Raw genomic sequence first — 15593 nt, 5'->3', positions numbered from 1 at the left:
TACAGATTAAGAAATAGCAAAAATAGAGCTGCTCCTCGTAGAATCAGACGGTGCGCGTTGACCGTTCTCGCCTGAAATCATTCGCATCTCGAGCGCTAAAATTAGTGACCGCTTGTGCGCAGGAAGACAGGATGTTTCCCAAAGGATGCACCTCTGCTAGGATGATTGGACCCTGGATAGCATTGAGTTTTGTACCCTGGTGTCATAAATTCATGGATGAGATCCGTTGCTGGTGCTTCTGTTAATGTCTGTTAGTTTCACTTGCAATTCCTTTTCAGCTTTCTGCATAAAAAATGAAATGAATATATAATTTGGACATGACAGAATGAGGAAGGTAAATGTTTAGTGTAAGTTTTTCATTTTAAGCTTAATTGTTGCTATCACTTTAATACAGGATTGGGTAAGCTAATATTTCTTGTAACTGAATTCAGTTGAACTTAAAAGCTTACAAAATTAATTTAGTTACATTATGAATTCAGTGTTAAAAGCTGTATTAAGATAAAATTAATTTTAAAAAGTATATTTAAAGTATATTAGATTATTTAAAACAATGAAACAATTACAATATACATATAATAAATTATCAAATGAATTTAATATTTTATTTGTAAAAATTATATAAATAAACAAAAAAATTGCTTTTTGTATATAAAACTGTATTTATAATTTTTTCTTTTATATAAATTTTTAATGTATAAAAAAAGGTAATTAATTTATTTAAAAAAAAATAGAGTTAAAAATTAACTCACTTAAAATTAACTAAGATTAAAAATGAAATATTAATTTAACTTATTTAACTTTTAATTTTTTAATTATTACCCAATCTTGCTTTATGGACAAAGATTTTTAAGCTTTAAAATATGTCATTTTTAGTGTTTTTTAGTTTTTGCAATGGTCTTAGAGTATATAACGAGCAATTTCTGTTTTTTAATCTTAATACAAAACATGGTAAAAAAGAAGATAATTTTATGAAAATCTAAAGAGGCTTAACCCTCCTATTTTTTTCATAGTTACACTATTCTAGGAGAAAACTCATCCACAGAAATAAAAATTTACACTTTTTAATGATAACTTTTTTATGTCTAAGTTATAAGGTGATAGAATAACTGAACTAATATTATTTTAATGTAAAAAAATCTTATTAAATACTACTTCAAGCTATCAAAGTCTTAATAACAGAAACAGTTCTAAACTTGAATTAGCACTTGTGAGTGGAAATTCAGCATTCCAGGATTAAACTAAATCCCGTTTGCTTTATTAAATTAATCAAGTTTTCTACTTAGCTTAATTAAATTAACTGGAATTCAAAGCTACTTAAAATCGAAGTTACTTCGAAACTCGCCGATGTACTCGGGGATCAAGAAAGGTTATGAAACCGCGCGAAGACGCAGATTGCGCGCGCAGCTGCAATTTCTGTTTCGCGCGTGCACAAGCACGTTCAACGAGGGCCATAGAAACGCGCCGATGTGACGTATGCGCGTAATGGCACGGGGCAGAACAGCTGATTCTCGCGCTTCGAGACCGCGGCAGGACGTTCCATCGTTGAAGCGGACGCCGATACCTCTTCTTACGGCGATCGCCGCCGAATACGGTGGCCCGACAAGCGTGCGAAGAGAGACGGCGGCGACGAGATCGAGTCCCGATCGCGAAACCTTTCCCTGCGAGTTGCGCTCGATCGTGCGAATTAACCCCCTCCCCCTCGCTTCTCGTCGCCGCCGCCGCCGTCGCGACGTCCTTGGACGAAGCTCAGTCGTCTATAATCCGGAATTATGGCTAGTCCGGTGATCGGCACCGGGTACAACTTCAAGGTGGTCTTGCTCGGCGAGGGATGCGTCGGCAAGACCTCGGTCGCCCTCCGATACGTCGAGGACAAGTTCAACGACAAGCATATCACCACGCTACAGGTGATCTCCCCCCCGCCTCCTTCCTAGCGAGCCGATTTTGTGGAGCCTTCCTTCGTTTTTGTTTTGAACAGATAGCCTTTGCTCGCGTAGTTTTCCTTGGAAGGCTTCTTTTATTTTAATTCACTTTGTTAAATTTATACTTTTGAAAAGAGAAACTCGAAATTGTACCTCTCCTGCATGATGTTGCATGGTTAGATTTGCGTTCTGCAATTGCGTAGAAAAGCAGTCGTACATACATACTAGGATTAGAGCATGATTTGCGGTATATATATTTGGCCAGGGAGGCTTCCTTAACCTCTCCGATATTGAACCTTTTAGATCGTTCAATAACGAAGTTTATAAGTATTGCAAAGGTCGGTCATACATATTCATCGTATCAACGTAAATTAACTTTGATCTTGATTTTTTTTTACTTTTAGAAGTAGAAAGAGATATAAAGAAGATTAAACTGAGATTAAAGTTAATTTACATTGGTAAAAATAGATATATAACTGAGCCTTACAGCTACTTACAATTGCATTTATTGTAGAATAGCCTTTGCTATTTACGAGGTTTTAAGTAGCTTGTAAATGACATCCTAACAATTTGCTTTTATTTTAGGCATCATTCCTGAATAAGAAACTGAATATCAATGGGAAAAGAGTGAACTTGGCAATATGGGACACCGCTGGGCAAGAGAAGTTTCATGCATTAGGACCAATTTATTACCGAATGTCCAATGGTGCTATTCTCGTTTACGACATTACAGATGAGGATACCTTTCAAAAGGTACATCATATACAAGATGACATTCTTTACAGTTTTGAAATAAAGTTATATTTTTTAATATTTTTTGATCATGCAATCAGAAAGAAAAACCACTGAAGTTTTAAATATTAAATTTAAGATAGAACTGAAAGAAATAATATAAACTAAATATGCAAAGAGCATTTCCATTTTCATTGATGTTAAAGAAGTTTAATCATGTAATTTTTTTGTTGTCAGGTGAAGAACTGGGTGAAGGAACTTAAGAAGATGTTAGGTAGTGAAATTTGCTTAGTGATAGCGGGTAATAAAGTGGACCTGGAGAAGGACAGAAATGTTGCCATAGAAGAAGCAGAAGAGTAAGTTTGATGAATGGTCTCTTAAGAAGCCCCTATACACCCAATATTATTGCACAATATTATTGATTAATTGTAGGAAGAAAAAGGAATTTTTTTATTTTGAAAATATCTTAATTTTCAAAATGTTAAATATTGAAATAAGATTATAATAGCATTAAACATATATACTTAATATAGTGGATTTTATATATTTAATATCCTGTTCTCACCTTATTCAGTAATAATTTTCATGAATTGGGAGGAAAAAAAAGATAAACATAAAATAACAATATCTTTCAAATTAGAATTTTTACTTTTTAGTTAATATTATTAATACTATTATAATATTTATAACAATCGTATTGTATTTTCTTAGATGATTGTCATAAGTTTGCATTTTAAATTGTCCAGAGGAATATTGTACAATATTATTGTCCAATATTGATCATCTAGAGATCATTTTGTACATGGAATTAATGACTGCAAACCCTTTCAACAGGTATGCCAAACAGGTAGGCGCTATGCATTTTCATACATCGGCCAAATTGAACCAGAATATCGAAGAGATGTTTCTGGACTTGACACAGCGCATGATGCAACATGCGGATGAGGCTGAACAAAAGTCCACGCTTACTAGGACCAACAGTACACGTCGCAATGTTGTGATGGTCGAGGACGAAGCGGAACAAACTCAACCAAGTAGAAGTTCCTGCTGTGGCAGTGGTGGTGGTAATGGTGGTGGCGGCGGCAACGGCTTTTCGTAGACCTTTAAGATCAATTTACATTAAATTCCAAATAAAGGTCTAATTTCGATAATCCACGAACTGCGTACAGGATGGTGCATTTGAAACTGATATCTGCAAACAGCAATTTGTTACAATACAAACAAACATTACAAATGTTTCATCCTGTACATGTTTGTAGACGAGTGCGTAATGTATGAATGTGTATGCCTATATAAATATATATATATGTATATTTTTAGCTGCAATTCTTGGACAGCAAAGATACATATACTTGTATACGTATATATTTATAGTGGGAAGCTATTGTGACTTTGTGCCCAACAGATAAATTTTTCAAGGCAGATTTCGTATATGCTGCTTTGTTGAAGAGGGATGAATATCGCGTTAATATTTTCGATAATGACTTTAGATGTGCGCACATGTCGTATAATTGCGGCCTTTTATTGTCGTTCATAAACGTGAGATAAGCCGCTCTTTTTCCTGACAGATTTGTTACTCGAGCGATCGTTTTTATATAATCTTATTTATTTTTCAAGTTTATCTTCTCGTTTAAAGTAATCACAAAGTAATACATAATACCACTTCCTAATGAATCTCTGTATTCAGTGTGCACCTGAATCATCATCATTCCAAGTAGTTTCTGTTTTATAACTGCGCGAATGGAGTGTTCTTCAGTTGCTCGAATCGCGTGTTGATAACGAAGTTGACAACAGTCTAGAACAGCGTCCTTGCTATCTAGCTGTTTTAAATGCCTCAGTCTCAAGTGCAATCGTAAAAGTTTTATAAAACAGCGAGAAAGTGGAGCCTCATTCTGAGTTATACCATCTCGTTTTCCTATCGTCGTCTTCAAATTTTTGACATACTTGTATCTTTGCAATCCAAATTACTGCAAGCTAATTAACTAACAGCTTCGAAGGCGCGGTCTTGTCGCGAGACGAGGGCATTTTCAAGGAAGAGCAGAAGACTTTCGGCTTTTATCCAAAACAAGTTTAGGTTACTGTACATATTAAGTATTGACAATTTTTATTGTACAATATATTGATTTGGACTGTATATTAAGTAACACGCAATATGTTTATTCATCTGAAATTATATAAATTAGTGATACAAGAGAATTGTTGTTTAAATTATTGTTACTGTAAGTTATTTTATGAACATAAAGTGGTAACTTGTATATTAATAATAACGTTACAGAGAAACTTCATTCAACATTTATACCTCGATCCCATCGTGTCACGAAAGTAGTTAGGTTTTGCTTATGTGAATTATACGCAAAGGTGAAACTAAAAACTTATAAATTAACATGCTTTATTACACGTTCTATTGACAACAACGAGGAATGTAATCGAGTCACATCAGTTCTATACAGGTCTGGGTTAGTCTTTCTTTTGATGATAGAGAGCAAGTTTTAGGCTGCCAAGCCCATACTTTATCCCAGTTACCCATAATGGCAGGACTATTTAAAGGGATATACAAATCTGCGGTTTACTCCGCAAAAAATCGCTAAATCTCTTATCTTTATTCCTAGACGACGGATAAACTCACGCAAGTCGTTAGACTGTACAGTACCTAGCATTCATGCCAAGTTTCTCTCTCTCATTTCTTTTAATTCTTGTTATGAAACTAAAGTCAGAAACTAATCAGACGAACTTTTTTTAGATCATGATTAAAAAACAATATTGTGCAATCACTAAAATTTATGTGGAGTGCATGGTGAATATACTAATATCACACTAATCACTTACTCGCACTAACGCACAATTTTTAAAACATTACATTAATCCTATGAACATAAATTATTGTGTAATTATGGTTGTACAAAACAGAGAGAGAGAGAATGTCACGAAAGCTACAAGATAAACCTGTTTGAAGTAGAAAATACAATTTAATTTTTGTCTGAATTATCAAAGTGTTCTGTTACTTATATAAAACGAATGAATATACTTATTTTTATTATCTAAAATTAACGTAATATTTCTCTATATTATATATATAAATCTTTTTTGTTACATATATCTTGTCTCTTTTCGAGTTTACTTAAATACAGTATCACATATACTACATTCGTTAGACCACAATTATTATTGAATTATTATTTTTTCCAATATGTATATACAAACCCTGCAAGAGTTGCAAAGATGCCTAATGATAAAAAAAAATTTGTTACTTATAGTTTTTTCTGCTTTAGATTTAGAATATGCATCAAAATGTTCTGGAAAAAATTTGGTTTCACAAGACCTCTAATTAATATAGCATGATTTTAAATAATTTTGATAATTCTCATTTAAAAATAAAAATAAACTAATAAAAAATGACTAAACATGATTGTTATACAAATGTGAATTCATCAAAACAAAAATTAGAATCCATTCAACAATTATTAATTTAATTTAAATTCTTTAATTGATAATAGAAAATAACAAAACAAAAATAACTAAAATCTTAAAAATTATACATAAAATAATACACGTAACTTATTAAAAAAAAATTAATTCGTTGTTTAAAAGTTTTACTATAAATATTAGAGAAATAATCTAAACAAAACTCTAGACAGATTGCGGTTTGTGATTTTGCGACAACGGAGGCATCCCGTTCGATATCTTCTTTCATCCTCGAATATATTATTTTCTAAACATTATTAAATAGATGAACATTATTTCTAGATAATCTTACATATTATACTCACTGTGTGACGTTCTCATGTATCTTTGGTATTTGGTCGTAATTTTTCTCTAAATATACACGGACATGTTTCTTGGAGCTGGCGTTCCAACATCGCACAGCCGGTATCTTTTCGAACGTTTTACTCTTTTTTGTCCGAAAATTATACCTATTAGTATTAAAAAATCTTGTGCAAAATCACGTGTAAACGAACAGTTGAGTGTTTTCTTCTCTATCCATCTCTCTCTTCCTCTATCATGTAGAATACAAAAATATTTCGGAAAATGAAAATGCGGACGTGTGATATAATTGAATATTACAATTAGGCCTTCGGTGCTTTGTCGCTTTTAAATAATAAATATCTTATCTTGATAAGTGAATAAAAAGTCTATGAATTGATTGATGGGTCCTATTGCCGAGAGGGACATTCCACGTGCTGGCGGTGCTCTAACTAGATTCGGTCCAAATACAACCGCGAGATTACTAGAAGTCATCTTGTTCAGGTCGCATCGGTCCATTACCTGTAAATAACAAAAACAAAATGATCATTAAAATTAATTTTTATTTCAAATGCCGTGGCTGTGACCATTTGTTACGTACCCTCGATAAAAATTGTACGACGTACTTAAGAACTTGATAGTTGTCCTCGGGGAGTTTCTCCAATATTAATATCTTAACTTTACGCGGACGTTCGTCTTTCAACAATGCTACAGTAAAAATTTAAAGAAATACTTTATGTCGCTGTAACATTTGGAAAAACGAGAAGAGAGAACATAATGCTCACTTTGAAATTGCGTGATTTCGTCGTATAGTTCGTAGGTCATGAGAGGTTCGTCTAGTTCACGAAGAAAGGTTTTAAGTAATACCGCGGCGATATGCGGATCCCCTTGAAAATCAATAGGTAAACCTTGGTTACAGCGATTCTGAAGTTCTTTGATTACTGCCACGTTGGCCGATCTTCTGAATATTCCTTCCGTTTCTAGAGCTGTAACGATGATAAAAAGCAAACGTTAGTTAGAATATAGACAAGACGACAATAATCTTGCTTTCATTGGAATACCGTACCGTCCGGTGTATCGAGAAATTCTACGCATTGCCTTAGAATTGGTGGAATCGGATCGCCATTATTATTTTCCTTTATAAACTGCAGACTAGCACCGAATTGAGTCGTGCCAACTGGCGTAACTACCGCGCTTTGCGGCGGACTCGTTGGCAAATTTTTCTTATTTTTCATCAACAATTGTTCATTATGTCTGAAAAAAAAGAAGAATGTGTACGAAATCTAAATATAATTTGATTTGACAAGATTTTATTGAGATTCTAAAAGATGTACTATTTTATATATAGCGTAAATAAATTACATACTCTATTACTTGAGGTGGTATAATTAGTTGATCCAGGTTAATATATTGCGCCAATTCCTCCAGGTAATTAACATACATCATTTTTCGTCCAAACTTTGCACTGGAAAAATATATAAGTCATTGTGTAACATGTAATAACTCGAGAAAAAAGTAACTCGTTTACTTAGAAAAGAAAAGATTCTACATACCTGATTGCTGGTTTAAATATCTGCCACACGATTCTAATGAAGTTAGTTGGATGTACTAGGTAAAGAGCTTTGAGATTCTTCTTATATTTTCTATCAAACGCTTTATACGCTTGCCACAACCAAGACAAGGGTGGCTTATTTTTCGACGTAAGGCCATAATGAAAGTAGACAAGACTATAATCTTGTTCCACGAACATATCCAAAGTATGCGTAAGATACCTGCAATAGAAATATTTCTTATGAAAAAGTTTATTCTGCTGATGAAAAGAAAAAAAAATTATCGAGAAAATAATCTTAACAAATAACGTTGTTTGAAACAATACAAATTCGTAAATAAGTAAGTCATTGTTTGCGGTCAAAATATCTCGCGTGTCAATTTTATAAACATATCGCAAACTCACCTGAGGAGTTTAGCATGATTAAAAGTTTCTTTTCCAATGGGAGGCAATTTACAAGCTGACACGACAATTATTTTACGACCTGCACTATCATCACCGACCACCTCTACGATACCGTGCCTCGAGATGTCAAGATAATCCTCTTCGTCAGCGAGTTCTTCGTCTAAAGCAGGATCGTCCGCTGTTCATTAAAAGACATTTGTTGTGATATAAAATTGAGCATTTCAGAAGTGTATTCGCACAACAAACTTGTATCAAATAAAAATTCTATTTGGCAAGAACAATTCGAAATCCTCGGAGCAATCCTGTTTTCATAAAAATAAGTGGTAATCTACGAAACGTCGAAAGATTTACTCACTTTAAATGCTAGGATTATACATAAATGTTATTGTTGCAAAATGGATTAAAAAAAAGCAAGACAGTTTCATTGCATTCTCTTTCCTTTTTCATCTTTACACCATGCAATGTAAAACAAGCTATACAATGTTCTACACATAATTCACCTGCTATGCCGCGAGAATGCCATGACATTTACTGGCTACTAACAGAAGATAAAAGGTCACACACCAGATTCGATAACTGGAGCATCTACCAATGCTTCCTCAAAGTTCTCCTCGATAGTGCCATCGCTCACTGGACTCTCCAAATAATCCATCCCGGCACCCATGCTGCCGCTCACCAAATCCAATTTTTCTTCCAGAAGCCGCGCCGCTGCAATGATAAAGCCAACTTTTAAACAATTATCATAACTGCTGCATCATGTAAATAAGGGCTATGTATGTAAATTATTTACGTCATGTTTATACGAATCTTTTTCATGTAGACAACACAAGCAATTATGTGAATTATTATATATAAATAATATAGGAAAAGTAATTAAGTTTTATGACAGTTAATATATATGGTTTAAGAATTAATAAAATAAAAAAATATATAACATATTAAAAATTAAAAAAACAGAATATAATTTCTTATAAAATCTGAATCTTTATGATTCATAGATTATTGTTTAGATGACATAGTTTACATTGTATACACATAGATTATTTATATTTTACTTGTAATCGCTTAAACTTGATGTAAATTAATGTTTCTTGTAATTAATAAGAGGACGTTTCTAGAAATATATGCAAGAGAGAATAGAAATCTAAATATTCAATTGCAAAAAGGCAAAATCAAAGATATAGTGGTGGTCATGAAAATAGAGCCATTTAAATATATAAAAATTAAAATATTTATACTAGTTCAGCATTTATTTTAATATGAATTGCAATAAAATAAAAATTTGTCTTTGATTTCTTATGTTTGGAATAAATATGATAAAACAAGTTTAGTACAAATAAAAACTTTGGTATTTTTATTGATGATTATTATATTCCTTTCTCAGTGGCTCTATTTTTCACGACTACCACTGTATATAGAAGGCATATAATTCACCATTGTTTGAAGTAGTTTGTAATTCTGTATCATCAAATTCCAGATTAGGTTCATAATCGTGATAATCTGACAGGCTGGGATATGGATCTTCACAGTCGTTGCCTATTCCTGTTAAACGCCAACACAAATAATTAGTAAACAGATCAAAACGATGAATATCTTTACGCATTTGTGCGAGGAAATCTTATCAAAAGATAAGATTTTTTTTCTCGCTTAAAATAAACTCGATCAACATTGCACCAACGATCGAGTATATTCAACAGCAAGACTACAATGTAGGCAAGATCAAATTTGCCGAGAGCTCGATAAACTTGCGATCTGATAGCATCTATTTGAAAAAGCAATAGGCTCTTTTTCCACACATCAGGACTAATATATCCTTTCACAATGTGAAAAGTAAGAGAGAAAAGATAAACCATTCAAGGAGTTCAGTCCTGGGCTGTGTTAAAAAATTATTCTGAGTGAAAGAGTTAACTCATCGCCATTTTTAAATGTAAACCTCAACTTTTGAATTTCCAATTTGCTGAGTAACAGTACTAGTTTCAAAAACATCAAATACTATACTTCTCAGGGCCTGAAATTTAGTTGTATTATAAAATATACTATATGAGTGGAGCCTATTTGTTCTAAAACTCATAGTAAATTGTACATAGAGTCCACTGTTACAACTTCTGTTTCCAAGGTGGGTTAAACGAGAGTAAATCTTAAAAAAAAGCATACTAGGTATTTCAAAAAAGTTTTAGACATTTAACTTTAATTCTAAATAAATTTTAAGAAAGTTTTATAATAAATTTAACTAATATAATTGATGAAGAATTACATATTTAAATAATTATATATAATAGCCCTCCAGTTAAAGAAAATCAATTATTTTAGATAATGGATATAAAAAATTTTATTTTATTTTATATACTTCTAACAATTTGTGATTTAAATATTATATAAATGGTTTTTAATAAACATTACATAAATATGATTTCTTTTTAAAAATATATTATTTAAAAAAAATTTATTAGATATTATAGCATACTACATTATGCTTATTTTTAATATTTACAGTTTTCAGTTTAATCTTAAACAATCACAAAGAATCAAATAATTACATTCTCAGTAGTATATATCTTTCTGTACTATTATGTTTCACTAGCAACGTTTTATTATATAATATTTATTATGTTTCTTATTACATAATATTCTAAATATTAATCTGCAATTAATCTAATTTAAATTTCAAATTTAATTTTCGTCTCGTAGAATTATATTTGTGTAAAATTTGTATGCCAAGTGTTGTTTACTCCAATCCATTACAAATTTATTCAGTAACCTACTCTGGATTTTTCAGAGTTTACAAAGTAGAGTTTTGAAACATAATAGCCCTGGGGTGTGGAAAAAAAATAAACCTAGAGGTCGATTATGGATCAAACAACATGATGAAAATTACGCGAGTTAATTTACTAAAATATCAATAATTTTGTTGGCCAATGCCTAGTGAATTTGTTCACGTTTATCATTCTCATCAAATAGTGTGATACATAAGCGACCCCCTAATGACAATCGCGAACACGCATGATGCCAGGGTAACGAGGTGCTTTCTATTTACACAACGCGAGGCGATTTCTAGGGTTTAGCTTCTGCTCTCCATCCAACGATGACCCGAGGGCGACTCGATTACGACGACACCGAGGACGGAAAGGGCGCGGACGCCCTTATCGTCGGCATCACCAGCTCACCTGTCAACGTCCGCGACGGACTTAGCGTCGGCTGGTAGTCCGCCTCCATCCTCTTCCCTTCCGGCGTCGATGCGCGCGGGACAACGATGCGGCGGGCACCGTGGCACCGTGGCGATCGGCGATGATGCTCTTACAGACGGCTGCCCACGACGACGGCTGTCTCCTCGCGCGGCGACATTATCCGCTACCCCGCGACGTATGTGACTAGTACGACGCGCGCTACGGATCACGTCACGCTTTCATTTGTCGCCGTGCCCGTTAGTGGTTACTGGTTACTGCGTTGCGCCGCGACGACGCGACGCGATATGTATCGATATGTACCTCCGTTTTGAACTGGGGCCAATGCGATGTATCGATACCGCGAGAGGTTAAATCCCCTTTTAGGTTAGGTTCTCTTATTTATAATCTCGTTTTACACGTTACTTCGTAATTGAATTTGCCAGTAATTCCCGCATGCCAATACGCGACGTACAGCGTGCTTATTGTCGCTGATGTTAATAGCGCGAATGTCATCCGATTTAATTTTTCCTTGTTAGATTTTCTATGTCCTTTCCACGATTTACTCGTTCTTGAATGTAAGGCGTTGCCGCGAGTTCATCTCGGCGTGGTGATATAATTGATTTGTAGAATATTTATATGCAAATATGTTGCCCTTACACATAATATCGAAGTGAGTACATGTACACTAAAAATTGAAGTAGTAGATATTGGAAATGTCAATTGTTATATTGAGCAACATGTTTTGCAGATGTAATATAAGAACACCAAGTGGAATGTTATTTCAATGGATAAATAATCTTACGAGATTATGCTCTTCGTCTTCATCGTCATCATTATCATCTTCTTCATCATCGGATTCATCCGATTCCGATTCTGATACTGAAAAAGTAAAACCAAAGACAACAAATGTTAAAACTGCAAGTTCTGTAGATACAACATCAGATAACAAACATGATTTGGAAAGTTTCTTGAACAAAATGATACAGGTAAATCTGATAATTTGTTATTATTTTCAAAAGTATTGATTAAATTAAGTATTAAAATAATAATTATGTTAAACTGTTGAAGTAAAATATTAATATATCTAAAAGTAATTTAATCAGATATTTTTCTGAGAAATTATCAGCTAATACTTTAATGGAAGTATCTGTTATTGCTCGCAGACAAGAAAGCTGCAAAAAACTGTTGAAGTTGCCATACAGCCTAAAAAGAACAAATTAAAAGATAAACCAATACCTTTCGGTAAGTTTGTGCAATAATTCAAGATTTATTCAGGTTCAAGTTTTTCTTAATGTGTTAAATTGTATTATTTTTTTGTAGAAAAGAAAATAATTAATGCGGCAAAAGATGTGGCCGAGAAACTTGGAGGAGATACAACAAAGACTACATCAGATTTGCTTGAGAAAGTTCTTGCATCTAGAGTAGAAGCATTGAGAGAAGAACAGGCAAGCATGTATGTAATTATTATGTCTCATTAAATTGTGTGTATACATGATACATAGTATATTTCTATATTATTTGATAAAGTTTTTTAAAATATATTTTTACAATATTTTATTTCTTAATTAATAGTGAAAGACAGAGGAACCCTAAATACAAACAATCGTTAGAACGCGACAATTCTAAAGACAGTTTTCAAGATAAACATTTAGAAAAGAAATCTATAATACAAACTCTGTTGGACGATTATAAAAATAAGCAACCAAAAGTAGTTGAAGATAGTATATCAAGGAATTTATTAAAAAGCGCTAAAGCAACTCAAAAACAGTTACAAGAAACTGATAAAGAAAAGTCTCATGCCAGGTATTACAAGAAATATATTTAAATATTTATATTTTCATGATATACTCAACTCAATTTTTAATTATTATATAGTAGGTTTAAAGATATTAATCTGTGGAATGGAAACCCCAGTCAAATTTTTGAAAACATGGGTGATAAATCGCCAAACATACCAGAACTGAAAACATGGGTGGCATTACAGCAGAGAGAGCTGAAAGCATTGACAACTCAATCGCCGGCTAATGTTTTTCAAGAATTAATTCTTTGGACAGAGCAAGGAAAATTATGGAAGTTTCCTATTGATAATGAGCAAGGTTTTTACACAATGAGTTATATATTATCTTTTTCTTTTGGTACTAGGAAAAAATTTCGTTTATAATCACTTCTAAACATTTAAGGAATGGAGGAAGAGCAAAGTGTTCATTTCTCAGAACATGTCTTTATGGAACGTCATCTAAAGGGATGGTGCCCTAAATCAGGACCAATACGTCACTTTATGGAATTGGTGTGTGTTGGACTTTCCAAGAATCCATACATGACAGTTCAGGAAAAAATTAGTCATATTATGTGGTACAAAGAATACTTTGAATCGAAACAAGACCTGTTGCAAGAATTAGGAGCAATTCAGGAGCCGTTTCCTAATAAAGTAAAAGAAATTACAAAATAAATTGTAAAAAAATAAATAAACATATATGTTAGCGTAACTCCATAATTTGGATGTATTATTATTAAACTTTTCTTTTATCTATAATGTATTTTTAAAAAATATTTTAAAAGGTAAGGTAATCAAATAGTGAAGAGTATTATTAAATTGTAATTATTCAAATACAGTTAATATCTTTATTATATACAATTTTATTAGAGCCAAAAAGTTAATCTATACAGATTACAAATCCCCATAGGAATCCTCATAATTTTCAATTAGCAAGTTCTTATCTAGAGATAATTTAATTTGTGCACCTCCACTTGCAGGGTCTATTGATAATATTACAATCCTGTTTACAAACAGCATGCTGGGATTATTCACATTTTGATGTAAAACAATGTCGATTTCGTCTCCTATTTCCACCTGTTACCACAATGTTATTCCATATGTATTTGTACAAAATACGAAATTTTATTGAGATTGTCGAGAAATTATTTCAATTTTATTACAAAAATAAAATTTACCTCTTTAGATTTTTTCAACACTTTGTTTCCATTTATGTGAAATCTACTATTGTAAAAGGCTTCCTCGACTTTACTGAAAATAAGAGTGTGAAATAGATAGGACTTAATCAAAGAATTATAAATTATAAAGCAAAATTTAATGAATTAGTTGCACAAGTGCATCAGTTAAAATAAGATTAGACATACCTACGAGACATTTTCAATCCAACTTTAACAATAGTATCTAATCGCAGAGAAGATACCTTTATTTTAATCACTTTTGAACCTGGAGGAGCTTCGTTCTCATCATCACTATTTTCCTCTTTTTCCTCGTCAGAATCCTCATCCTTGCTTTTCTTCTGCAATAAAAATAATCTTCATTTGTATTCGTTAGATAAATGAAATTATGTAAATTATATTAATTAAAGAAAAGAAACTAAATACAATAAAAGAAAATAAATTATATTAATTACAGTGTCAGCAGTTTTTTTCCTGGACTTAAATCTTTTTGCTATATACAAGTTACAATGATTTTGTACACTTTGTGACTTTATATCGCTGTTGCACAATGAGAAATCTGAATGCAAAAGTTCTCGTGGGCAACAAAGTATACGTGCATTGTGCCATACTGATCTTCTAATAGTATTAACAATCACTCTGGATAACATAACAATTTATCAGATTTTTTTTTTTAAGAATGCTCTTTTGTTGAAAGATCTAACCTTCAAATCTACCTTTTGGTTATGTGATACAAGGTCTCTTGTTCTTATTTTTTTAAATCTATTTCTTATTAACCACAATCTCTTAATCAAGAGTACATCACTCTCAAAGGATTAACCCTTAAGCGAGAGAAGTTGCAGTTTTATGTAGCATTCATAATAGCGATGCTAGGTGCATTTCGAAATTTTCTTACATGACTGACGCGGTGACGTCGATATCAAGTGGCGCGCAACAATTAGTCAATTTTTTACTTCTCCAAATAATGGGAAAAATAAAATAAAATAATTAAATATTTGATTAATATAATCAAAAATTGTATTTTTCTAAATATTACTAAATTTGATAATACTTGCTAAATATTCAAAAAAGTAAAATTATTTTTGGTTATATTAATCAAATATTTAATTGGCTTTATTTCAATCAACATGGTAG

General features: G+C 32.4%; 4 protein-coding genes across 6 annotated transcripts; 2 read left to right on the top strand and 2 right to left on the bottom strand.

Moving 5' to 3' along the window:
• Nucleotides 1-888: 888 nt before the first annotated feature.
• LOC105205820 (ras-related protein Rab-21) lies at nt 889-4918 on the top strand. The gene is made up of 4 exons (XM_011175343.3): nt 889-1904; nt 2505-2672; nt 2889-3007; nt 3486-4918. The coding sequence occupies exons 1-4, from the start codon at nt 1770-1772 to the stop codon at nt 3748-3750; spliced, it is 687 nt and encodes a 228-aa protein (XP_011173645.1). The 5' UTR covers nt 889-1769; the 3' UTR covers nt 3751-4918.
• Nucleotides 4919-5023: 105 nt separating this feature from the next.
• LOC105205819 (rho GTPase-activating protein 1) lies at nt 5024-11796 on the bottom strand. 2 transcript variants are annotated; one of them, XM_011175342.3, is made up of 10 exons: nt 11511-11796; nt 9781-9888; nt 8911-9054; nt 8347-8524; nt 7946-8164; nt 7759-7857; nt 7459-7646; nt 7178-7378; nt 6994-7100; nt 5024-6914 (listed from the first exon to the last, which is right to left on the bottom strand). In XM_011175342.3, exons 1-10 carry the CDS (start codon nt 11557-11559, stop codon nt 6741-6743), a joined length of 1467 nt encoding a protein of 488 aa, XP_011173644.1. In that variant the 5' UTR covers nt 11560-11796; the 3' UTR covers nt 5024-6740. The 2 variants fall into 2 exon arrangements, with proteins under 2 accessions (XP_011173644.1, XP_025987653.1); XM_026131868.2 differs by lacking the exons at nt 9781-9888; nt 11511-11796 and having other exon boundaries at nt 8847-9055.
• Nucleotides 11797-11823: 27 nt separating this feature from the next.
• On the top strand, nt 11824-14004 carry LOC105205818 (28S ribosomal protein S31, mitochondrial). 2 transcript variants are annotated; one of them, XM_011175341.3, is made up of 7 exons: nt 11824-12180; nt 12259-12496; nt 12674-12752; nt 12831-12963; nt 13083-13313; nt 13389-13606; nt 13691-14004. In XM_011175341.3, the coding sequence occupies exons 1-7, from the start codon at nt 12155-12157 to the stop codon at nt 13957-13959; spliced, it is 1194 nt and encodes a 397-aa protein (XP_011173643.2). In that variant the 5' UTR covers nt 11824-12154; the 3' UTR covers nt 13960-14004. The 2 variants fall into 2 exon arrangements, with proteins under 2 accessions (XP_011173643.2, XP_011173642.2); XM_011175340.3 differs by having other exon boundaries at nt 11826-12180; nt 13386-13606.
• A 94-nt stretch (nt 14005-14098) lies between these two features.
• On the bottom strand, nt 14099-15387 carry LOC105205821. Its single transcript, XM_011175344.3, has 4 exons — nt 14915-15387; nt 14649-14800; nt 14463-14535; nt 14099-14361 (listed from the first exon to the last, which is right to left on the bottom strand). Exons 1-4 carry the CDS (start codon nt 15107-15109, stop codon nt 14179-14181), a joined length of 603 nt encoding a protein of 200 aa, XP_011173646.1. The 5' UTR covers nt 15110-15387; the 3' UTR covers nt 14099-14178.
• Nucleotides 15388-15593: the final 206 nt, after the last annotated feature.

The sequence above is a fragment of the Solenopsis invicta genome, chromosome 5 (assembly GCF_016802725.1).
Source record: "Solenopsis invicta isolate M01_SB chromosome 5, UNIL_Sinv_3.0, whole genome shotgun sequence".
NCBI classification, from domain to species: Eukaryota; Metazoa; Arthropoda; class Insecta; order Hymenoptera; family Formicidae; genus Solenopsis; species Solenopsis invicta.
Note: the sequence above shows the minus strand (reverse complement) of the source record. Positions and strands in the feature narration are given on the sequence as shown.